General features: G+C 48.1%; 9 protein-coding genes across 9 annotated transcripts; 3 read left to right on the forward strand and 6 right to left on the reverse strand.

Annotated features, from left to right (window-relative positions):
* Positions 1–504: 504 nt before the first annotated feature.
* On the forward strand, positions 505–2201 carry I303_107093 (uncharacterized protein; the record flags this gene model as incomplete). The annotated part of the gene is made up of 2 exons (XM_018409775.1): positions 505–535; positions 607–2201. 2 exons carry the CDS (start codon positions 505–507, stop codon positions 2199–2201), a joined length of 1626 nt encoding a protein of 541 aa, XP_018260778.1.
* A 236-nt stretch (positions 2202–2437) lies between these two features.
* I303_107094 (uncharacterized protein) lies at positions 2438–3696 on the reverse strand (the record flags this gene model as incomplete). Its single annotated transcript, XM_018409776.1, has 5 exons — positions 2438–2830; positions 2961–3085; positions 3164–3244; positions 3317–3344; positions 3496–3696. 5 exons carry the CDS (start codon positions 3694–3696, stop codon positions 2438–2440), a joined length of 828 nt encoding a protein of 275 aa, XP_018260779.1.
* Positions 3697–4165: 469 nt separating this feature from the next.
* I303_107095 (uncharacterized protein) lies at positions 4166–6367 on the reverse strand (the record flags this gene model as incomplete). The annotated part of the gene is made up of 8 exons (XM_018409777.1): positions 4166–4454; positions 4518–4561; positions 4615–4762; positions 4853–5241; positions 5306–5366; positions 5444–5645; positions 5718–5903; positions 5971–6367. The coding sequence occupies 8 exons, from the start codon at positions 6365–6367 to the stop codon at positions 4166–4168; spliced, it is 1716 nt and encodes a 571-aa protein (XP_018260780.1).
* A 921-nt stretch (positions 6368–7288) lies between these two features.
* Positions 7289–8740, forward strand: I303_107096 (uncharacterized protein; the record flags this gene model as incomplete). The annotated part of the gene is made up of 1 exon (XM_018409778.1): positions 7289–8740. One exon carries the CDS (start codon positions 7289–7291, stop codon positions 8738–8740), a length of 1452 nt encoding a protein of 483 aa, XP_018260781.1.
* A 373-nt stretch (positions 8741–9113) lies between these two features.
* I303_107097 (uncharacterized protein) lies at positions 9114–11473 on the reverse strand (the record flags this gene model as incomplete). Its single annotated transcript, XM_018409779.1, has 9 exons — positions 9114–9299; positions 9394–9762; positions 9831–10293; positions 10374–10536; positions 10608–10727; positions 10787–10887; positions 10942–10966; positions 11028–11112; positions 11174–11473. The coding sequence occupies 9 exons, from the start codon at positions 11471–11473 to the stop codon at positions 9114–9116; spliced, it is 1812 nt and encodes a 603-aa protein (XP_018260782.1).
* Positions 11474–11943: 470 nt separating this feature from the next.
* On the reverse strand, positions 11944–13363 carry I303_107098 (uncharacterized protein; the record flags this gene model as incomplete). Its single annotated transcript, XM_018409780.1, has 6 exons — positions 11944–12016; positions 12083–12214; positions 12297–12660; positions 12917–12996; positions 13106–13166; positions 13267–13363. The coding sequence occupies 6 exons, from the start codon at positions 13361–13363 to the stop codon at positions 11944–11946; spliced, it is 807 nt and encodes a 268-aa protein (XP_018260783.1).
* A 437-nt stretch (positions 13364–13800) lies between these two features.
* On the reverse strand, positions 13801–17483 carry I303_107099 (uncharacterized protein; the record flags this gene model as incomplete). Its single annotated transcript, XM_018409781.1, has 10 exons — positions 13801–13845; positions 13917–13977; positions 14055–14288; positions 14371–14835; positions 14935–15584; positions 15643–15742; positions 15798–15970; positions 16024–16198; positions 16274–17123; positions 17186–17483. The coding sequence occupies 10 exons, from the start codon at positions 17481–17483 to the stop codon at positions 13801–13803; spliced, it is 3051 nt and encodes a 1016-aa protein (XP_018260784.1).
* Positions 17484–18190: 707 nt separating this feature from the next.
* I303_107100 (uncharacterized protein) lies at positions 18191–20250 on the forward strand (the record flags this gene model as incomplete). The annotated part of the gene is made up of 4 exons (XM_018409782.1): positions 18191–19394; positions 19534–19679; positions 19754–19849; positions 19993–20250. The coding sequence occupies 4 exons, from the start codon at positions 18191–18193 to the stop codon at positions 20248–20250; spliced, it is 1704 nt and encodes a 567-aa protein (XP_018260785.1).
* A 532-nt stretch (positions 20251–20782) lies between these two features.
* On the reverse strand, positions 20783–23675 carry I303_107101 (methylmalonate-semialdehyde dehydrogenase (acylating); the record flags this gene model as incomplete). The annotated part of the gene is made up of 13 exons (XM_018409783.1): positions 20783–20812; positions 20881–21027; positions 21138–21237; positions 21306–21389; positions 21463–21639; positions 21701–21797; positions 21856–21936; positions 22002–22072; positions 22135–22239; positions 22299–22401; positions 22507–22790; positions 23150–23283; positions 23421–23675. 13 exons carry the CDS (start codon positions 23673–23675, stop codon positions 20783–20785), a joined length of 1668 nt encoding a protein of 555 aa, XP_018260786.1.
* Positions 23676–24274: the final 599 nt, after the last annotated feature.

Below are 24274 nucleotides of genomic sequence, written 5' to 3' on the forward strand. Positions count from 1 at the left end.
TGTGATATCCGCGGCGACGTAGAGTCGAGAGGCCGGATCGACGGCGGAGCTGGGTCACACTAAGACGGAAAGACAGACGGAACGCCGGAGAGATTGCTACAAAACGACGAATGATCACGCACAGACGATAAATGAACAAATGACAACAACGTCAACGATGAGAGACGCGACTCAATCCACGTGTCAACCGCCGGCGAGCATGTGGCGTCTACTCAGTCTCGAAGTTGCAGAGACTCTCTCCTTTTACCCTTCGCTAATTGTCGCAGACTTGATACAAGATCGCTCACTAGGCATGAAAAGACGTACAGAGAGAAAAATCGTGTGACCACTGTATGTAGTCCAGCTGCGTGCATGGTCGACCAGGGGATGGACGATCTATCTTACTCGCACTCGAAGGGTCGGTCATGCGAAATGACTTTTGCATACTTTACATCTGTCCTTCACATCCGTTAGTAAGCAAAAAAAATCGACGCAAGGTAAGAGCCCGCGAGTCAAGATCCTAAGATGGCAAGCGAAGATACGTTGAAAATCATAGGTAAGCGCAATCTTCGCATGGCTGCGAGCATTCGAAGTGTAGAGGGTGTCGAGCTGACTTTGCATGATCAGTAATCGTAATATGTCCGATCCTGTTTTTCACCCTTCTGTTTGGGGCCATCTATCTGTATCGTCGGTATCGATGCTCTTTCCGAAGAGGAAATTTCCGTAATCAGCAACCTATTTTACCTATTGAAGATCTGGCTCAAGATGGTCAGATTTGGGATCCCTCGAGGCGAAACGCCAGATTCCAGCATAATCACTCGTCGAGAGGTGCGAATCCAGACAAACAGACTTGCAACAACAATAACCCAGAGGACTACTCCTCGAAACACAAGATTGCCCTCGATGCAGAAAGAAGGGCTTCAAGTTTGGTACAACCTCACTTCCAAGATAAGGTATTCGCAATAAGGCGAATATCCAGTAATCCTCTACTACCTGATTCATATACCCGTGTCAATTCTTTCTGCTCAACTTTAGATAATGCTAATCCTTCTTCTGAGCTTTTACCTGTCGGGGCAGGAAGGAAACCCTCTTTTACCAGCTTAGAACCTAATGTACAGAATCATCTGTCGGTTAGGAGAGTCAGTGCAGGTGGTCAGGAAGATCAAATTCATATTAACAGCCTGACCGATAGTCCCAAAATACTTGAGGATACCTGTAACCGCCAGATTTCATCACAAGAGAAGCAGACCAAAATCTCAAGACCACCCAGAATAACCACTACTTCAGCCGACCGGGCTTCGTCAGAGGACTCCTTTGCGCCTCATCCATTCTCACAAGCAGCTTTACAGCGAAGCTCGTTCATCTCACCTACAATTGACTTCCCCGTTCCCCACGTCCGCATGCCCGAGCGGTCCAGACCAAGACCACAGCGTCCAGGCACATTGGTAATCCCTTCAACCTCGCCCGTACCTTCCGGTCTGTCTTCCGATAGGACACTAGTCGAGCGAAGTGGATCTTTGGTGGTTCCCACGGCGACCTCAACACAAGCTTTAAAATCTGCTTCATCCACGCCGTCTCATTCACCGCAACCAAAATCTTCTATAGACACGTGCAGCTCGTTCGGTACGGATCCTGTTCCGATCGAAGGTCAAGGGTACTTCACTAGAGGCTGGAATGGCTTTCAGCAGCACGTGAACAACCAACAGAATCAAATGAATAAGTCGTCTGAACAAGTAAACATAATTCCCCGTATAGAGATTCCTATCTCGCCTACTACGCCGAGACTCAGAAGGAAAGGTACTATCTCAGATGCTTTTCGGCGATTGAACGAGAATGCGCCTAGTTCCCATGGTGCGAAGGAAGATGACGCAGAACCTCATGAGCGATGCGAGGCAGATGAAAAAGTTGAGCGGAGAGATAGAGACCAAGAGAAAGGACACAAGAAGACACCTAGCGATGCAAGTAAGATAACATACCTGGCTGATGTCGTCAAAGAAGATCAAGAGCAAAAGCGAGTATCGTCCAGCAGACAATCTACACCTGTCAGCCTGTACCCGCCGAATGACATCGTGGCAGGCCCTAGCCAAAGTTCAATAGGTGGAAGACCCCCTACACTCAGTCCGCTGAAAATGGAACATGGCCTAGGCGTACACAGTGGCATTGCTGCGGGATTAGGAGTGGGTATGGTCGTAGGTATGAGTCAAGGGGGAAGTCGAGATTGAGGATGATGACGGACAACCCAGGGCTATATAGGCCAGCCTGAAGAATTCCGATAATGACATGCCATTTGTGATATGGTGGATCCATCTATATGTTCTATGATATATGTTCTATTCACTATAGTGTGCATAAAATTATTACAACGTCTGATAAGTTCGTCTCATTCTGAGAGAGCATAAAAATTGAGCCCTCGCAGAATACTAGGTAGGTCTCCAAGCAATACGATCGTTGTTCGAGCTCACGACCAAGCCATTTTCACTCCTACACCAGCCTCTCCACCTTGTGTCTTGATAGACTCTTTCCTCTGTTCCGCCTTCAACAGCGCTTGTTGAGCTACTTCAATTTCCTTCTTGCTCCTGACCTCTTCCTCCGTCAATTCCACTCCGACGCCTGTTTGTCGAGGCTGATCCAGTTGGATTGCCAGAGCATGCATTCGGGCTTCTTCCAGGTTCATGTGTGCCAGAGCCAATAGTTTGTTATTACGATTGTTTTGCCACGACAAGAATATGTTCCAGCATAATCCGACGGATTGCACCGTCAGGAGACGATGTTGCGGTGGGACAACGGAGAAGTTTATCACTTGAGTAGGACCGAACACGCATACTGCTTTTTGCCATGTTGGGAACCATCCCTAAATCACATTGTATTGTCAGCTTTTGCTCAAAAGCCAACCTGATGGTGAACTTTGAGCTCGGAGACCGAGGAGCAGAAGAAATGGGCATGGACTCGAGATGGACGCGGGAGAAATATGGCCAGCTTACATGTGCGACTTTTCGCCTGACCTCATCTACGTTCTTCCCTTCCAGCAATCCTAGACATGTAGGGAACATGAAAGTGACGAACGGCGACCATATGCATATGTCCAGCGTCAGCTTAGCTAGTAGAGCTATAGATACCGCACATCGTCAGTCGAGCATACTAATCGAAGCACGCGAATTATTGAAGAGAAACGGTCCAGTCTCACATTTTATTTTTGACGATAGTACTATACGTTCCACCGAGCCTAGCCAATAATGCGCAAGCGGAGCAAATACCGTGGAGCCATCTATCCTCAATCACAAAGCCGCATAAGCATCGTATAACTCGGCGCAAGTGTTTATCGTTTGAGCGAACTCACATATCGATAATCTAGCTGTCCGTATCGGCTAGATTTCAGTCTAGTCTATTAGCTCTCATCCACCATATCTGTTGACCCGAATACCCCTTTGCCAAATGGAGAAGCAACTACCTTACTTGCAGCCATGCTATTTGTCGCTCTCAAAAAGAAGCGCAGGTGAGGTAAAAGTTGACACTCACATCATACACCTCATCCCCTTCTTCACCACTTAATGTCCGCCGTATAGATTTCCCCTCAATTCCAAGCTGAGCCACCAGATCTGCGGAGATGTACAGAACACCGCTCTGGATCATCTTTGTCCGCAGCGGTCTCTCGCGCAGAGCCGTGGTGTATGTCGTCCATATTCGAGCGAATATACTAGGTCGCGGTATGGCGGTCATCCTTTGTCCACTCTATCTGTTGAGCCAACTACCTATTGAATCGCAGTCAATTCGTCGCAGATTTGAGTCGATATCGGAGAGAATCGCTTTCGAATGGCCAAAGAGAGTCGCGCGATTGGCGAGTTATAGAGAATGTTCGGGCGGTGTGTGTTCGAGTCAAGTCGTGTGACATGTAGTATAAGTCGCAGGAAAGCACGTCTAGGCCATTGAAATATTTAAACTTTTTTGACATGATGACTCCGTTTCTCCGGGTTAACGTAACGTAAACAAAGATCACCTAAGACAGCCGTCATTCCGCATTGGAAAATGACATGATCTGCATCCAGTGCGGATGCTAATGCGGTAATCTTCGGTCTGCATATGCTTAGAACGTTCGATTTGAGGCCTATGATGGTCTATAATGCATCACGCTAAGAATACAATCTATGTTACCCATGTATCTCTTCTTCCCATTGACTCCTCCGACCAACTAGAATTTACCGACTTTCTCGGCAACCTTGAAAGATGCGCCAGTCTTCTCTTTGATATCCTCCAGTGTGTGACCCTCAGCAATCTCAATCAGGGTCAATCCACCCCCGTTCTCATTTGTCCTGTCCACATCGAACACCGCCAAATCCGTTATGATTCGACTAACGACCGAGACACCTGTCAAAGGCAACGAGCATTTCTCGAGGATCTTGGGTTTGCCGTGTTTGTCTACATGCGTTGTGACCACAACGATCTTGGTGCTATCCGGGTTGGATACCAAATCCATTGCTCTACAAGTCTCAAATCAGCTGCTGAGCAAGGTTGACGCGCACTCCAAAGTTGAGTCGACTTACCCTCCCATACCCTTGATGAGTTTTCCGGGAATCATGTAATTGGCCTATACAGAACAGTATCAGCGAAACACTCATGTCAATAAATATTGACACCCACGAGATCACCAGTAGCCGATACCTCCATAGCACCCAGGATGGACACGTCCACATGTCCACCTCTGATCATACCGAACGACTCTGATGAGTCGAAGACAGCAGCTCCAGGGACCAAAGTGACAGTTTCCTTTCCGGCGTTGATGATATCGCTACGGCATATGCATATCAGCGTTTGCAATCGACTCCTTCTGCTTCTGAGATTAGACTTCTTGAGATTGCAAATCGGACGTTCCACTCACGCATCGACTTCATCTTCGAGGGGATAAGGACCCATACCCAAAATACCATTCTCACTTTGGATCCACACTTTTTGGCCTTCCGGCAAGTAGTTTGCAGCCATCACAGGGATACCCACACCTAGATTTACATATGCTCCATCGTACAGTTCTTTCGAAGCTCTCTTAGCAATTCTCTCCCTTGCTTCTTTAGCTTGTGCAACAGCAGGCGTGGTAGTCTCGGACTTGTGACCTTCGTCGCCTGAAGAGGGGGTCACGTTCTCGGATTGCTCTCTAGTGGTCTTAATTTCGATCTGTTTGTCCACTGTCGCTGGCACGATTCGGTCGACATATATACCTGCGAGGTCGATGTCCATCGCTCCGATCTCGCCGATCTCGACGATGTTTTCAGCCTGTAACGCAGGGTCCAAGTCAGCTGAATAATCTTGCGAGCAACGGGAAAGGTAATCCGCTCACTTCGACAATTGTCAATTTAGCAGCCTTTGCAACAAGAGGTCCGAAAGCTTTAGTGGTATACCTAGATGGAGAATTCCGTCAGTCGGCCTCTCATCGCCTTATTTATCTAGAATGAGCGAGATGTAAGAGAACACCCACCTGAATACACAGTTACCAGCCCTGTCCACCTTCCAAGCTCGCAGAATAGCGACATCACCGTGAATAGCAGGTTCGAAGATGTACTTCTTTCCATCGACCACTTTGACCTCCTTCTTCACACCTTCCTGCACTACATCTTGTTTACCGTTCGCATCCGGTGCCGAAAATCGTCGGGGGATACCACCAGTCTCGATGAAGGTTCCTACGTGATGAATGGCATGGGTTAGTCAGTAAAAAAGAAACGAAAGGCAAAAGAAGGAGAGCTCAGACTCACCGACACCACTTCGAGTATAGATACCAGGCATACCGGAACCCGCAGCTCTCAATCTTTCAGCAATCGTTCCTTGGGGACTGAGCTCAAGCGAGATCTTTCCGTTGATGTAATTGGCCATGAGTCCCTTGTTGGTACCGAGATAAGAGAGAATCATACGTTGGATCTGACCGGAAGTGACCAGCGGGGCTGTCAAGCGAAAGAAGCAGTTCCCGTCAGCCGCTGAAGTAGATAAAAGCATATGAAAGAAGCTCACATAAACCAGCCGTCCCAGCATTACCCGCGTTATTACTAACGACCATCAAGTCCTGCAGATCCTTTCTTTCGTGCATGGCAGTGATGATAGTTTCAGCTGTCCCGCAGAGACCGAAACCGGCCGACAAGACCGTCGATCCGCTCTTGATATCTGCAATAGCATGTTGGGCATCTATCCATACTTTGCCTTTTCGCCATGGCGTTATACGCGATTCCGCATGGTCGCCTTTCGAAGGTACTGATTTCAAGTCGTGTTTGGGGGTAGGGTATGGTTCGTGATTGTACAGTCTCACTTGCGAAAGTGAAGGAGTCGACCGGGAGAGGATGGAAGTAGTTGCCCGGGGACTCAGACGGGTTCGTAAGAGGGGTCGGGCGGACGGTATGATGGTTTTGATCATCTTGTCACAATCTCTAATCTATAGTCTATGATCTATGCGAAGTATGACAAAGTGAATGAGAAGAACAAAAGTGAGAGAGAGAGAAGAGATTGGAGACTCCTTAGCACAGAGAGGGGTCCCAAGAAGCGCTGTACAGTCTTGATATATCTATATATGAACGAGTTGGTAGAAAAACAAGTCTTGACCGCATCTCGTTGTTATTATCGGTGTTCTAGTGATATCATTGCTCGTTGTCGCGGAAATGTTCGAAATATTTTGGTATATTCCCCCAATTTCCCTGAGGGTCCGTTGCGCCCTTCTATGGTACCTTTCCGTAGAATCCGTATCCGGACGCGGTTAAGCCGCCGGTTTCGTTTGAAAGGCATGCTAAACCCACCTGGTCAGGGGAAATCTGCTGTTAGGCAAGCGATCTTGTGCTTTTCGGATTTACATAGATTTACGGGTATGGAGTTAACCGGGGCTCGGTCAAAGAGAATCGGCGAACGAGTTACCCGTGAGAACGCTGACGTGAAATGCTGAAAACATTTGTAAATCCTCGAGATACGAAAAACACAGAGATGCAAGGTTATATAAACATATGAACAACGCTTACGCTTGTCAATGATCAGCATTGGCAATTCCACAATGATCTGCACGTCGATCATCATCCAACAGATTCCATACACAGTCACTGCCAATTCATTTCAGATTCTGTGCATAGCTGACGCGTCAGTGCTGCGTTGCGCAGTTGGACATGTGAAAAACTTCCGCTGCGGGAGCGTAAGCGTTTTGACCAGTTGCAAGGTATATAAGCCCGTCAATTTTCACCGAATTTGAAGCTCATATCTCTCAAGACATTTCGTCTTTCTCATCAATCGCTCACTCACTCCAACATATACTGATACCTCTTGTCACAAGATACTCAATATTTCCAAATACAATATGCAAATCACCAATAACGCAAACACCGACGCTGCTCAAGCTACTGTGGCTTCCAAGGAGGATATTGCTCCTTCCTCTGATCGAGCAGGTAGTATTACTCCCTCCACTGAGCTTGAAAATACTGAGCTTCACAACAATAACACCTCTGTACCCAATGAGGAAGGCCCTGAGCTTGGACATCGGGATGATATCGCCACTCAATTCGCGCACATGTCTCTGTATATCCCATACCTTCGTTTCCATCCTTACTCGCCACCCGCAGGCGAAAGGCACCCTCAACCTAGCCCACCGAGATCACAAGAACAGGTAGGTGAAACTCCTCAGGACCCTCCGCCTAGAAGACACCACCAACACCACCATGGATTACCTCGCGGGGGACCTGGGTCATTCGATGATCCTAGATTGCAATTCGATCTCCCACCCTACTACCCTGGAAGACATAGAGGTAGGTTCTCTTTCCCTCCCCCATCTTCTGAACATGGACGACACGGCCATTCTAGATTCCAAGGGCCACCGCCGCCACCTGGGTTTGAGGGAGAATTCGAACCGTTCTTCTTTGGGCCATTCCCTCATCCACCTCATGGTCGAGGTATGGGAAGACCAGGACGAGGACGAGGCGCTCCAGCAAGAGACCACCACCATAAGCCTAATGGTCCTCATGGTCCCAGAAATCATCGCAAGCACCGACAAGACAAGCCATCGAGGGATGATGAGCCCGAGAAAGTAACTTCACCTCCGAGACAATCTGACATCGATGAAGCCGTTGCGGATGAAGTGATCTCCCTCTCTTCCAAAAGTCAATATGAGTCTGTCTCCGAGTCCGACTCAGAGCCTCTGCCTGAAGACCAGTCTTATGGGCATGGACCTCACAGATACCATCGCGGCCCTCCCAGAGGGATGATCGGCGGAAGAGGTCGAGGCGGTATGGGAGTGGGAGGTGGAAGAGGCAGAGGAGGACAGTTCCCTTCTTTCCCTATGCCTGGCCATCACTTTGAGCATCATTTCCACTTCCACGGCCACGGCCACGGTCGCGGCCAAGGTCCTCTCAACCCCGACTCAGAAATTGGCTTTGGGCCTGACTTTGCACCTGAATATGGCTGTTCAGGAGGCTTTGGGGGAAGAGGTATGCCCCCTTTCGGAAGACGTGCGCCCCCTCCACCACCCCCATTTGATTTCGATGAGGAGCACAATCTCAGATTCATGGGAGGCAGAGGTCCTCATGGTATTTTTGGTCGACATGGTGGACCAGGAGTCCCTCCGCCTTTCTCTGAATTTGATGAGCCTCATATGAGACGAGAAGGTCATCATGGTGTGCCTCACCATCATTCCCGACAAGGTCCACCACCATTTGATATGCCGCATGGCATGAGGGGCAGAGGTGGCCATGCCCGCGGAAGAGGTGGGTTTGGATTCCCAGGTGGATTTGGCAATTCTATGCCTATCTTCGCCTGAGCAGCGTAACCCTCTCGGTCTGAAAATGGCCAAACATCACGGACAAGCGCCTCAAGAAAAAATCAAGAACACCTAAATTAACAAAGGATACACACATTAGTGAAACCACGCAATAGATTACCCAAAAGTCTCAAACACGATCTCAAAGAATACGTCTAATATGTATTAATATCTGTAAACTTGGTGCAGCTGCAGTCGACTGCATTCGAGTTGAAAATGACTGTTTATTCATGTGCATTCATCTGTCTATAAATAAATTCCGAAAGCTTTTGTTTCAACTGCTGACTGCAGATCTTACCCTTACTACCCTACTACAACGACTAGCAGAACCTCACACGACTCCTTCGTTCTCTTCAGCCTTGCAAAGATCCATTTACGCTACATGCTTCGACTGGTCCATATTCAAGATGATAGCTTGGTAGAATCTGGTGAATTCAATCAAATCATCCGCGTTGGAATACTCGTTGATAGTGTGAGCCCCCGCGCTTCCTTGCATGGGCGTGTACCTGTATCGATAGATATTAGGCGTAAGGTCAAGGTATCTCCTCGTATCCGTGTTCTATTTCATCGTAACATTATCAGCCGTGCACGGACAAGTACAAAATGGGGCTCAATGTTTGCAGGGTGAAGACGATTTGAGGAGATGGACTTACACCGGTGCTCATGAACGGAGCCATGACTAAATCTTTACCCTTCTCAAGTTCTACAACCGTTCCATCTTCACTGACTTCCTTTCTACTGGCCCAAACACCTCGAGAGGTACCAGCCAGTACGGTCCATGCTGGATCATCGAGGGTGACCGGTGAATGAGGAGCGGGATCAGTGAAGTATCCAAATGCCAAGCTGAGATCCACCTTGGAGCTTGGTGAGCCACTGTAGACCGCTGTACCGTCGAACCCGTTCAAAGTGAGGTTGTATGTCTTCACGATGGGGAGTAAGAGGGTCTCGATCCGTTCTTGGAGTTCGACGTGGTTTGAGAGGACGTTAATTCTGTGGTTGATGATAGCTTTGACTGATTCAGGCTATCGAGAATACAGGCCATTAGTATACACAGATCATGTTCCATAGTGGTATCAGGTTGTAAGCTCACTAAAGCGTTCACCTTCAATCCCCCATTGATGATGTCTACCGCTTGAGTGGTAGTCAACAGGCTTCTCATAGGATCACCTTGACCAGGTCCGTGCGAAGTACCGTCCATACCGGTGCTGATAATCTCAAGTGGTAAATCTTTCCAAGCTTTTTTATCGCCTTTCTCAGCCTTGATGACCAGTTTCTTCAACTTCGCAGGCATGGATTCCGCGAAAGTCGCGGCACAAGTCATGAATTCGTATATCGGGGATTTGTTGGAGATGGTAGGCTGGTGAGGATGCGCTTCAAGTTGAGCGATCAACATGGAGATGAGTCCTATAGCCGTGTGTGTAGGTGGTACGGACGAGTGTCCGCCCAAGGTCGAGACAGTAAGACCGATGTCGACGTGTCCCTTTTCAGCGACAGCTGGTGTAGCGAACTGTTGACCCCATGTTTCGACTAGACCATTGCCTTCGTCGATCAGCCTGAGCGAGAGAAGAGCGGATGCGTAATCAGTCGCGGAATATATGCTAGCGATACGAGACAGAGAATTGAGGGAGCTCACAACGACATAGAGTTCTTTCCGTACTTCTCTAAAAGGTACTTGGCGATCGCCGGAGCACCGACTTGACCACCTCTCTCTTCATCGGATCCGAAAGCAAGAACGATAGGTCGTCGAGGCTTGAAATCGGTAGTACCAAACAAATGCTCGAGAGCAGACATGACCGCTGTGATGATTCGCCATAATTCAGCAGCTATCCGGCGGGATCACATACCACCTGCAGATCGAACAGCTCACCGATCAAACTACTCTTGGTATCCGAAGAACCTCTCCCATGGATCGAAGTACCGTCATACTCCCCGCTGAAAGGGTCGTGGGTCCATTGACCGACAGTATCAGGAAGGACAGGTACAACGTCTGAAAAATATTATGAGCTCGTGTATTCCTTTTTCCTTATGTACCACAGTAAGACTGACCTTGATGAGCAGTGAGCATCAATGGTTTCAGAGAAGGTTCAGTCCCCTCGATCTCGTAGACCAATGCCCAATCCGTCTTGGTGACCTTGGCATGCTCATACCTATGGCATTTCATCAGCGCGTCTTCTCGCTTCAATCCTTGCATTGAAACCTACACCTTTGGGAATGTCTTTTCGAGGACTATACACCGCGCAACGATCATCAGCATACGAGATACTTCGCGAGAGATTATCACACTCACAATCGTGGAACTCAGCAAAGATTTTCCATCTTGGATCCTCATCAACGGGACCCATCTCATCGTACATCTGGGTAGGGATTCGGATCTAGATCACACTCTTTAAGCTACCTTGCTCATACATGTCAACTAGGAAACGTAATGCTTACAGCTTCTTGTAGTCGTTTAATGATCACCTCCTTCTCCTCCCAGATCTTGGTAACGTTATAACCAGAAGGCAAGAACGGTTCAGCCTGTTCGCAAGAGCCCTTCTTCATGCTTACATCTCCTTGGAAAAGAGACGATGTAGCAGTAGATGTGAGCTGGGTGACACCAGCAGGGAAGGAAGTAAGAACAGCAGCCGTAGCTAACAGCCCAATAACTGCAAGGGGCCATGATCGTCTGGCTCTGCTCCGTTCCGGAGATTGCTCGAGCGAGTGAACAGGGAGATGGATGGGTCCTTTGGCCATTGTGAAGGGCTGGTTGACTCCGTTTGAATGATTAAGATATACGCGGCAAGAGGGTTGAAGAAGATAGACAGATAAAAACTCGATGATACCCTCCTGGTCCAGTATATATGTATACATAGGACAATGCCATTTGTAATGATATCTCGCTCAAATCCGACGAATCGGTGACCACCGCGCACGGACATGCGCGATGGCTTTGGTTATTTTACCGAGAATCGGTCGACATCTTGCTTGTTTGGGTTTAGCTCAAGGGTGGAATTCACATGTCATGCATGGGGAGACGGAAGTGGGCAGATAAGGGATGCATTATTGACATGTAGCCAGTAAGTGACTTCCTGCTATCTGTCACCTCAAAAATTCAGCCCAAGAAGCAGACCGGCCGGAGTCTGCTTATCATTGGCTTGAGTTGCTGAAACGATAGAAGCAGCACGGCAAACTTATTTTGGGGAATGCGTCTTTCTTCAGCCACTCTATTGTCTGCATTTCGGCAAGGCCATCAACTCAATCACGCTTTCTTCTCGCATCGCATCTTGATCCTTGAATCTGCAGCCATGTGGTAGTCCAGACAGATTAGTCGGCTGTCCTGCACATCAGAAGATTAATACTCACAATGGAACTCTCTTCGGCAGACCATCTTCATCCTCCCAATCCAGCCCGCAGTCTTTCCAAGGTCCCTTGATGATCTTTCTATACTCTTCCCAGAGTACTTCATAACCTTTTGACGTCAAATGACATCCATCGCTATCACACGAACAAATCAGCACCAACGTCAATCTTCTGCAGGTGCATCTTACTTGTTGTACTAGACACGAGAAAGACTTACTGGAAGAAAGGTTCTAACCCATCGCCCAGACCACCCGCACGGTCTTCCATGGCTTCCCATAGATCCAGAACTTCAATCTTGAAACCGTCTTTCTGCTCTTTGGCCTTCCATTCCCTCCCCAAGTCCTTCACAACATCGACAAATTCAAGCGTTCGTTCCGTGCTTCGAACCCATTTCGCCGGTTCTGGTATTTGCGGATCATACGGCGGAGGAGGTGTGATTAGTAGTATATGGACTGGCGTTTCAGATACTGCATAAGGAGATTCGGGTGAAGTGAGGTTGTGTAGGAAGTACTCGTAGTTCGCTTTGAAGTGTGACGAGTGTGTTGCTCTTGGATTGGGGAAATTGACGCAATCATTCGTGCCTGCATTTCCCGCATCAGCGTCAATCAAAGCATCTCGACATGCCAGCTGAGGGGGGGCAAGAAGAGGAAGAAATGGTTGAGTGATGAAGGTGAGGACAGGCCAAGTGGGAGAGTGCGAACGAAGCAAGGCGACAGTTGGACGGTGGGGCGGGCTCGGAGGAGGGGTAATAGGAAGTGTACAAAGGCGAAAGAGGATAAGGGAGTGTGAGATGAGGGATCAAGCGAAGGCGTTGCACAGAATGCCAGGGAAACTTACCGAACCAAAGTGTGATCAGCCGTACAACAGGTGCATTCTCCCCTTTCTTAGCGAATATCTTGTCGAAAAGGGGCAATGAGCTACGATGACCCTGAGCTGTGAGCCATCGAGACATGCGCAGTGCGATTGCATCGGTATACGAAAGGAGAATGGGTATGAGTATGAGGGTGGGAATTGAGAATCGCTTACGTCGTACTCGAGAACCCTCCAAATCCTCTATTCAGCACATCCATCTTTCTAGCATACGCCTCTGCGCATTCGGACATCCAATAAACGTCAGTACCCTCGCCCACAGCCTGGCATCATAGCACAAGCAAAGCAGGAGCAAATCCTTGCAGGACTGCACTCACGCGACATCCTCTCGAAGAGAGCTTGCGGAACATCCTGTCGTTCCGTCAGACTGTCCCCGAAGAGGATTATACAGTCTTGGAAAGAAGCAGCTGCCATTTTGTTATGTCTGTGAAGTCAACGCGTGAAAAGGTATGCGTTCCTTCTCTTTGGCGCGCAAATTCGAGGGCTGAAGTAGAATGCGTATGGAATGACTCGAAGGACCATCACACCACTGCTCGTTCCATTCATGCTAAGCATATATACCCTCTCCTTTGTGTTCTGTGCTATGTGCTATGAGTCTATGAATAGCAGCTTGACTTTGGTGATCCGGATTGCGGGACGAAGTGATGCCGGGCCGCAGAGGCGGAGATGCGCGACGAACTCTTCGAAGCTGACTATTCTACTATTCCGATAATTTGCTTCATTTGAGTATACCATAGATGAATGGTCTGATTTATACGAATAGAACCTCGTCATCCGATCATACATGCATAAGTACTCGTTATATGCGTGTGCACTATTCATATGCGTAAAGTGATTCCTATCATCCTGTGCTACATAATCACACAATCTTCCCTGACAGACAGAGCATACATCGCCTAAACCCCGCGATGTCAGCTATGGTCCATGAATCGCCCCGTCAGGAATCGGATTAGGAGGGCTAGCTCACCTTGTCAACGGTCTTTTCAATTTTCTTCCAATCGCTCCGCCTTTGAATGAACTCATAAATACTGATCAACGACATCAATAAATTATCCGACTGTTTCGTGGACCATTACCACGGAACAAGAGGTTATTTCAGACTCACTCTTCCGGGGTGAACGTCCCACCGTACCGCGTGACATCTCTAACAATCTGCGCCAAATCCTTCGCATCGCTCACGATATAAACATGACCCAGCATTTTGAGATTCGCGAAATCCTCCGTTATTCTCTGCTGTTTCAGCGAAGCCACGAAGGCATGATACGTATTCAGATCGGCTATAATTTGGAAACCCCCTTCTAGGGATATGATCTGTCGTTTGAGGTGCCGTTGCAAGATGCTACAGTTCAATGTATCCCAGATGATCAGTACTTGCTCCATCAAGGAAGAAAAAGTACACTGGGTCTGAAATGACGACTTACGCTTGTAACCTGATTCCCACTTCCTGGTAAAATACTTCCAATACTTCTTTCGACGTACTTCCTCTTAACAAATTACAATGCATCTCCAAGCACTTTATAGCCTCCCGACATCCTTTGGTCGGTCCAAGATCCATCGGAGTTCCCTCTACGGGATAATATTCTCTCGGTCCGGTTTTCGTTATGATGATATGCTCGACCTGATTCATCAATACCTCAATACCGGCATTCAGTCCCGCCGCTACTGCATCGTCCAGCACACTTTCGAAGCGTTTCTTCTCCCTCATCACAGCGTTCAAGAAATCGGTCTTATCGACATAAGGGGATAATTCTTTATCGAAATACACTTGGATCATCGATTGGATTGTATCTCCGATATGTACTAATTCGAAGAACTGTAATAACGGCGCTACTGAGGTAGTTGACTCGTGCTCTGAGGGTTTATACGTTGACATTTGGTTTGTCGCACTAACGTCGCAAGACAATCGCGATCAACTGTGAAGCACTCTATGAAGAAGAGAAAATGACGGGCAAGATTGATAGTTTGGACACTGAAATTCCACTCACATCCTGAACCCAGGCGCAATATGCCTGTCTCCTGCAGCCTTGAGCATCAAGATGAATATCTCCTCTATCGCTTCCCGCACATGCAATCCAGCTCGACCGGGGTATCTCGCGAAAGTCTCCGCCCGTTTGAGCGAATCTCGATCAGCCTGAATCAGTTCAAGAGCCGTGTCGAGCGAAACGAGCAATTGTAATTTATCGAATGAATCTTCCTTCTCCTTCGACGTTCCATTCGGTGTTGTAGCTCTTGAAACTTCCTTTTCGGGTTTCTCGTCGGGTACTTCCAGATTATATCCGCTCTTCTCATCCAGCTCATCAACTTCGTCTCCTTCGCCTTTCTCAACTATCTCAGCGGAATCAGGTAACTCGAATACGACATCTCCCCCTTCCGCCGCTTCTTTCTTGACTATCTTGCCGTTTGAGCCAGTCCACTTTTGAGGATTCAGCATCGCTAACCCGCTGACTGCTTGTGTAGATCCCGTTACGATAGCATTGGTAGCGAAGGTCACTGTGCGAGGTACGATGGTCACAGGTAAGAGCAAGGCATCTTTGAATCCTGCCAAAACGTTTCGCTTTACTTGGTCGGGATTGTCAGAAGTGAGGAAAGTCGGGCCGCCTGCTGGAACTCGCGATCCTGGGTCTTTCGCTCCGAGCTATGGGGCATCCTCAGTCAACACGAGAAATGCAGGAATGAAATCGAGGACCACTCACCTGTTGATCCCACGCTTTGCAGATATCTTCCAGATGATGTTTGACCCGTTCCGTCTCGTCGTCGAGATATTCGTCCAAGTGCTGCTCGAACATCCGGAACCTGGGCAACTGTATGAGCTCTAAAGATGTTGGCGCGTGAATCGAGAAACACTCACACAGTATCCTCAACTTTCGTTCTAGGTATTGTGCTTTGCTCATCCCCGACCACCTCCATGACCAAGTCGACCAATTTCCAAGCTTGGACGAAAGTAGCTGCTGTGGCCTGTAAAAAGAGATCCTGTGATACTGCTCGGGCTTGCGAGAGTAGTGGGTGAATGTATTCGCCAATCTTGAGTGGGGTGACATAAGCTGCTATCTCCACGGAACGCTGGTGCGACTTACCACATCACTTGCTACTCTATCGCAGAACGATAGTATCACTCTAGCATTCTCCGGGAACACCCTCTTGGCGAACTCAGCGTCTATCCGAAAAGCCTCCAGGACATGAGATATGAAGGCGTCCATCGGCGTGAAATCCAATTGCCGAGTAGTAGCTCCCGTGGGACTCTGCACTTTTCTATTTTACCATTGAAGTAAACGCTCAATCAGTCCAAGTACGACAGGCCGCATGAAAGTGATGAAATCGACTCACATTATATTCTCGGCAGAATCCCACCGGGCTGTATCATAAAACACCTCCCTCTTCTCCACCCAGACTCTGCCGCATTCCCATTGATCTCTCGACCCGCCTCCAGCTTCCCACACTTTCCAACTACTTTCCGCCGCCACCTTCATGCCATTCTCGTCCTTCTTCCCATCCGACACTTCGAACGCTACCAAGCATGTCGAGTCGAAGCGGTCCGAAGCTGCCAATAGAGCTTGGCGCAGAAAACCCCAGTCCCGCAATGGTTGCAATCTAGGGGAGAGAAACAGAATCAAAGATAGCAGCAGATTCGATTGGTCTGGTAGCGAAAGTGGTCTATTCGATGGGAAGAGGAGGGATAATGTGGATGATGGCGATGGAGAGGATCTGAGAATTTCGCAATATGGTATCATCGATAAATGGTATTTCTGATACGTCTTATACCATACCCCCGGCGGGTCGTTCGCCGCTGATGAGGGATACCCGAAAGGTTGCGAAGAGAATTTTGGTTTTGTGGGTGTTGGATTTGGAGAGAGAGCGAAAAATCCAGTCTTCTGTTGACCTTTTGCAGTATTCGCATTGGAAGGTAATGGCAAATCATCGAAGTCCAACAGGTTGTTCTCCTTTTTACTGTTCAGACTCCCACCATTAGGTTTGGCACCTTCAAAATCACCGAAATCGACGTCCTCAAATACGTCGTTATTCCCCACACCGCCATTTGCCTGACTGGAGAAATCACCGAAATCATCATCGTTGGTCGATAATTGGCGGGATTTATGACTGGGCGGTACGGAAAAAGATGGTTTCTTAGGTGTCTGAAGTGGATTTGTCGGAGTTTCTTTCTTCGGTGATGCTATAGCTACAGTATAGGAGGTCAGATACGGAACCGGTCAGGAATGTGATCTGCTGAGCTGGACTAACAGGTATCGGCCACGAGACCCAACCATTTACACCTCACTTCCCATCCTCGCTCATCTTTGACGAGTCTAGCTAAAGCCCGATTTGATCTTGCAACATGAGGCAGATCTGGTACCGGCAAGAAATCTATGATCCTCAGGACGACATTCTCAGGCCATCGACCGACCAGCGGACCTGAGGAGATCGACCCTCTAGCGGAAGGTTTTGAAGGCTTGAGGACGGAGGCGAAGCGCGATGAGAGGTTGTGCTGATTCGATGGACCGCCAGGCTTCGAAGGGGCAATAGGAGCCCATTTGTCCATATTTGCAAGCTGACTAAGCTACTGCTACTTGAATTGAACCCCTATATACAATGACGAATCGCAGCATAAATATCTGCTTCGTTGCCGGAAAGACAAAGACAACTGGACGACACACGACCGACGCAACAACCGAACCACGCGTCATTGTAGGCGCGCATCACGAAGGCCCCTCGCAGCTGCGTGCCTATTTATAGCTCTGTACCACAACTTCGATCCAAGCCTATATACATAGGCAGACATGTTGAGGCGAGCCAGTGAGCACCTAGCCGTATGGAAACCGATCATGGCGCCGTGTGAGCATGCTGCGCTTGAGGGAAGATTTCTGTACTGTGTATTGTAATTGTCGAGAACACCGGCCGGATCGGGATATTCCATCACGAAAGAGATGACCCTGTCGATCATCCTGTTCCTGAAAAAATGCCATTTCGTAATGGGCGTTTCATCCTTCTTTCTCGCTGACCTCGAAAAGCGTAAACAAATATCGAAGATCCAGAGTTCAAGAGCCCTATAATCGAGATGGAAAAGTATATATAGGCAGAGAGATTGATCCCAAGTAGATGCATTACCTTTCTCGTCTTTGTGCTGCTCTCAATCGTTTCTGGTACTCTGGTTCGGAATATTCTGGTATTCGCTCGGTCGATCATACGAATCATACACATTCTTTTAGAAAGACTACATTCCTTCGGATACTGAATTTTCAGGCGACGATGAAGCTCTCTATCTTGCTTGCAGTTTTGCCGCTTCTGGCTATCGGATCTGTAGCACCAGCGCCAGCACCCGCTTCAGCATCAGCATCCGCTTCTCACTCGGTTTCGTTGTCAGTCAGCAAGGGTTCATCTTCAGCTTCATCAAGTATCAAATCCAGTACGACCTCATTCTCAAGCAGTAAATCTATAACCACGAGCAAGGTCTCCTTTTCGACTCCCTCTTCTAAGACTAGCACTTCTCCCGCTTCGAAAACCTCCTCTGGAACAATCAAAGCCACCTCGACCAGCTCAACTTCCAGCAAATCTGATAGTAAGACTCAGTCGACACCGACGACGACGTCCAAATCGTCCTTAGCAACTTCAGCGATCTCAAAGAGTTCCTCAAGCACGCCTTCGACTTCCAAACTCTCAACCTCGATCTCGAAAGCTTCTTCCTCGATAGCTAAGTCATCTTCCTCAGTCGCGCCATCCTCGACTAGTCTGATCAAGAAAGCTACGACGACTTCCTCGTCGACCTCGATTGCCAAGACGTCTTCCGCCCCCGCTAGTTCGACTTCTAAAGTCAATACTTCTGGCTCATCTTCCAAACCCTTATCATCTTCAATGAGTAAAGCTTCTTCTTCCACTTCGAAAACTTCCACATCAACCGCCAAAACCTCTTCCTCAAGCAGCAGATCCGCCTGGTCCAGCGCTAAGACATCATCGTCAACCAGCAAAGCACCGTCTTCCACCAGCAAAGCTACTTCATCCGCTATCAAGACATCGACATCGACTAGTAAAGCATCCTCTTCCAGTAGCAAACCCTCCTCCTCCGTGGTTAAGACCTCGACCTCGACTTCGACTAGCAAAGCTTCTTCCTCGTCATCTAGCAAAACATCCACGATCTCCTCAGCGATGAAATCAACCACTACTTCGAAAATCAGCACGTCTACTACCACTACAAATACAACCGCGAAAATGACTTCGACCTCAGCAGCCATCCAAACAGGTAACGCAGGCTCCTCATCCGGCCTAGGTCTATCTTGGCAGAGTTATCAGAAGCTGGCCAATACAAAGGGCTTGGGATGGTACTACAACTGGAGTTTCTGGCCTATGACCATGGGTAACGTCGAATACGTACCTATGATCTGGGGTGAGGGGTCGATCAATGATTGGGACGGTACGGTACCTAGTGGATCTACACATATTTTGGGTTTCAATGAGCGTGAGTCTGGATCTGAGTCTGAGTCCGAGTTTGAGTCTATGGACCTCTTGTCAAACTCCATGTACAGTCATCGAAGCGATGTGTAGTGTTTTATTCGAGCTGAGCTGAGCTGAACTGATGTGACTTTTCTACGACTTAGCGGACCAAGGTAACTCAGCAGGCGGGTCAAGTATGAATGTCACCCAAGGAGCTGTCCTCCATCAGAAATGGACGAGCAAGCTGAAAGATAAGAGTATCAAAATTGGTACTCCGGCAGTAGCTCGTGGTGGGACATGGTGGTTCAACGTGAGTCTCTCGATATCTACTCCAATGCGCGCCAGATCGTGCTGGGACTGATCGGCGGGCTGTGGTACTTGCAGGGCTGGTTGCAAGCATGCAACGGTCAATGCAAGTTCGATTTCGTGCCTATTCATTTTTACGGTACCAACGCAAACGACATGATCACTTATATCAAGGTGAGTGATGTTCATGCATCTAGTCCTACGACTCGTCGACAAGCAAATCACACTTACTTCGCGGTTTGAAACAGAAGCTGACTGATCTGATTTGATTTGTCACAATTTCACCTAATTCCACTCGCCTCGATCCCTACAATCAGACATTCCCCGCTCAAGGTAAACCAATCTGGCTGACCGAAGTCGCATGCCTCGATTTCTCCTCTGGACAGAAATGCACTTTCCAACAGAATAAAGATTTCATGAAAACCGCCATATCATGGTTCGAGTCCTCCGAAGGGAAAAAGTACATAGAGAGGTGGGCTTGGTTTGGCGCGTTTCCAGATGTTACGGAACCGTGGGGGTTGGAGAATAGTGATGGGACGTTGAACGATTTGGGGAAGTATTATTTGACTTTATAGGTTACAGGTCATAGGCTGTAGGCTATAGGCATTGGGCGATAAGTATAGATGTAGATGTGGATATACTTCGGGATAGGTGGTAGAGCATAGACAACATACTTCAGATCTGCCGGTCAGAATGAATTTGATGTAACTCTGCAACGCTATGAAGGGGAAGGGGAAGGGACGCAGAAAAATTGACAGGTTTCGCGTTCTGATTTCCAATATGGGACTTCAACATACTACCATCATACCTCGGGGTATTCAGGAAGGAGCTTACACGCAGCAAGCCAAGTTGCAGCTGTACAAATGAATGCATGTGTTTCACATCTCAAATTGCTTTTCCACAGGTACTGATTTCATAACCGATATCGTAAAGCCCTCAGTAAGCCAGTAAAGAAACACAAAGAAAAGCCATAGCCAATTTCGTGTGTACGAGTTTTACTCGAATCACAAGAAGTGTAATTGATACCCCTTGACGCTCTCTATACACACGACCCTCGCCCATCCGATGCACTTGCCAAAGTCAGACTACGAGCCAGACTTATCCTGATCAATGGATCTGAGGCATGTGTACACTTGCCTATATCCACAAACAAGATATCAGCAAGTCGCTTCGTTAGAGAAATTCCCAAACAGCTGACCACTTACCCTATTTCCAACAGCGTCCGCGGCGGGCCAGAGCGACGTAGTAGTCTTTCGATACGTGTAGAAATCGATACCGGATTTACCGTAGAACGGTATATCGCCCTTGAACGATCCTTTGTTTCCTGACCAGTTGAACATCGGGAGGGGCACCTAGAAAATCATCGATATTCGCTTAGCCTGCTGTATCATAATCCGGCTCTTTTCGTCCATCTATGAGATTGGTCTCAAGCCGATCTGGCCAACTTCGAAAGAGAACTTACAGGCACGGCGACGTTGACTCCGATCTGCCCAGGCTCAGCCTCCAGCTCGAACTTCCTAGCAGTAGATCCGGAGTTTGTAAAGATAGAAGCTCCGTTTCCGCTGCAATCGTCACCAGCTGTAAATCAGCCTTCTTGATCCTTGCAAAAGGAATGGGTTTATGGACTGACTATTTGTTTTGGTTGATGATGTCAATAGCATCATCAAGGGTTTCCGCTTCGACAATAGTCAAGACAGGACCGAAGATCTCGTTCCTGTCCAAGCCTCTGTCAGCATGATCTTGTTATGGCTTCCTTCCAGCCATATCATGGGCTTATGGCGACTCACTTGTATGCACTCATATCTACCGTAGCTTCAACAACGGTCGGTCCAACAAAGTTCCCATTAGGATATTCGGGAACAGTCAAACCTCTACCGTCAAGCAGGATCTTTCCACCTTCCTGCTCTACGGTACCGATATAGTGCTCGATCTTAGCTTTAGCTTGTGGTGAGATGACCGGTCCGCTATGCCATCAAAAAAACCTCAGCCGAATCTCCTCATTTGGTTGCGAGGAGATGTACATACAGATCGGTATTCTCTTCAAATCCACCTGACACCTTCAACGCCTTAGCTCGATCGATCAATTCAGGGATCCATTGTCGAGCAGCCCCCACGAAGATGGCTATGATGCAGTGTGAGCCGCCTGCTGTGCAGTCTATACCCTGCTGTGCCGGACTCACCGACGGACAAAGCCATACATCTCTGTCCAGCTGCACCGAAGGCAGCACCGGCGACAGCATTGAGCGAAAGGTTCTTGTTGGCTATCGTGCATTACATTCAGTCAGGTGGAATGAATTGACGGCCCTCAATAGGTAGATACGCTCACCATCAGGCATGATGACACAATGGTTCTTGGCTCCCAAATTAGCTTGGACCCGCTTGCCAAGGGGAGTAGCTCTATAGGCGGGATTGTCACCTCAGCTTAATTCCATGTATTCGCTCAATGGCATGTAGCTGACCTGTTGTAGATATGTTCTCCGGCTTTATCGCCTCCAACGAACGAAATAGCTTTGATAGCTGGATCATCACAAATTCTATTGACCGTCGGCGCGCTTCCATGTACACTACACAAATTGAAATCAACTACAGCCTCGTTCGTCACGAGAGCATCAGCTGTACTTACACGTTGATTACTCCAGGGGGTATACCAGCTCTCTCGCACAATTCAGCAATGATCATCGTAGCTCCCGGGTCTCGTTCAGATGGTTTGACGATTAGCGTATTACCTATGCACGCCGACGCGCATCAGCATTTATTCGACCATTATACCAAGACGTGTGAGTTGAGTTGAGTCGAGTCGAGTCGAGTTGAATCTGGGACAGCTAGCTTACCAGTAACGGTGGCCAAAGCAGCACTCCAAAGAACAATCATCGCAGGAAAATTGAACGGTGTGATCGCAGCAGTCACACCCAACGGCAATCTTCGCGAGAAGGTATCCATATCCGCCGAAACTTCAAGCTTATCCCCAAGTAGGGTATTCGTGATTGCCGTGGCCGATTCGACGACTTGTAAACCCCTTCCAACATCTCCGAGAGCGTCGGCGAATGTTTTACCTTGTTCAAGGACGATTGATTTGGCTATGTCGGGTGAATGTTGTCGGATCAGATGCTGAAGGCTGCACAAGCACAAAAATGATACAGCATGTCAGCTCCCTCAGCCATCAACTTCTTCACTCGGTCCTATAATCAGGTCAGATGAGGAGATGTGATGGTCAATCCGACGAGAAGCTTGAGCTTCATTAGACCCTCCTTTCGACCTGAATGACCCTCCTTTACATCCTTTACATCAATCTATCGATCAATTCGGTTAAGCCAATACCCTTATCTGATTCATCTCCAAAGGAGGAAGCGCCTCTTCATCATCATCATCGCACAACATGTCACATCGCAGCAAACCATCAGAACAGCGAAACATGAGGTAATAGAGAAGCAGTCGAAGCAAAATGACGCAGCAAGAACAACAACCATCACTCACTCAAACATGACCCTCTGTCTTTTCATCACACTTGTCTTTCCCCAAGTTTGGAAAGCCTGAGAAGCCGCATCTACCGCATCGCTGAATTCGGATGCTGTGGTTTCCGGTACTCGAGTAAGGAGAGTTTGGGTGGACTGTTGAACGGATTTAAACGCATGCAGGAGTCAGTCCACCACAACCTCTAGTGATCCTCACAAGGCTGGCACTTGTGACTCTTCATGTGTTATGCTGGATGTGGAATGTGGAGACACCAGACAGAGCAAGGACATACCGGATCATTGACATCCAACCATTTCTCAGCTTTACTCTCCCTAAATTCCCCTCCGATGTAATTCTTGGTCGTACCTCCGACCGCTGACGTTCCTCTCCATTTCTCAGAAACTTCTTTGGCCGCTTCAGCGGCTAGTGGGGATAAGCCTTTCTGGCCTGAGGAAGAAGCGGAAGAGGCAAGGGCTGGAGCAGCGTATGAACGTGCTTGTGTCCTGAGGGATTGGATAGGGATAGTCGTTCGCAGTGTACGGATCATCTTAATTGAGCAATACAAGTCAAATCAAATCAAGTCAAATGAGACTCGCGGAGCTTGTGAGTAAGAGCAAAGAAAGAAGAATGAATGCGGGAAGAATGGATAGCAAACGGAAAGAAGGGAAAGAAGAGGAAATGCATGATTGTCTTGTCTATCATATACTCTACTTGGTAGGTGTAATCACGAGTATGCGTGATGGTAAACTCGGTTATATCACCTGACTCCCTCACCCAGTCCCACCTCACACCTCACAGCCGACCGCCGTTTTACCCGAACTCACCACCATACCACCAACTCGGCTATTTCATTGATAAGTGAATCATCTGAATCCACGGAGGCAAATACGGCCTACACATCCATTCATTACCTTGATTGCTTCTAATCGTTTCTTTTGACATATAATGGATTAATTGTGCATCAACCTTGAATGCTAGCTTCGGCTGATCCGTGTACTAGATAAGGGGGAATACAAGCAAATCAAGAAGAGCGTAAAAATGTCCATCACATGCCATGCGAAATGCTACGTGTTTGATCGAACGTCATGCCTCCCTTCCGATGCAGCATTAATAAGCCTGATTATCTGATATATGATATGCTATCCG

This window comes from Kwoniella dejecticola, chromosome 9, assembly GCF_000512565.2.
Source record: "Kwoniella dejecticola CBS 10117 chromosome 9, complete sequence".
NCBI classification, from domain to species: domain Eukaryota; kingdom Fungi; phylum Basidiomycota; class Tremellomycetes; order Tremellales; family Cryptococcaceae; genus Kwoniella; species Kwoniella dejecticola.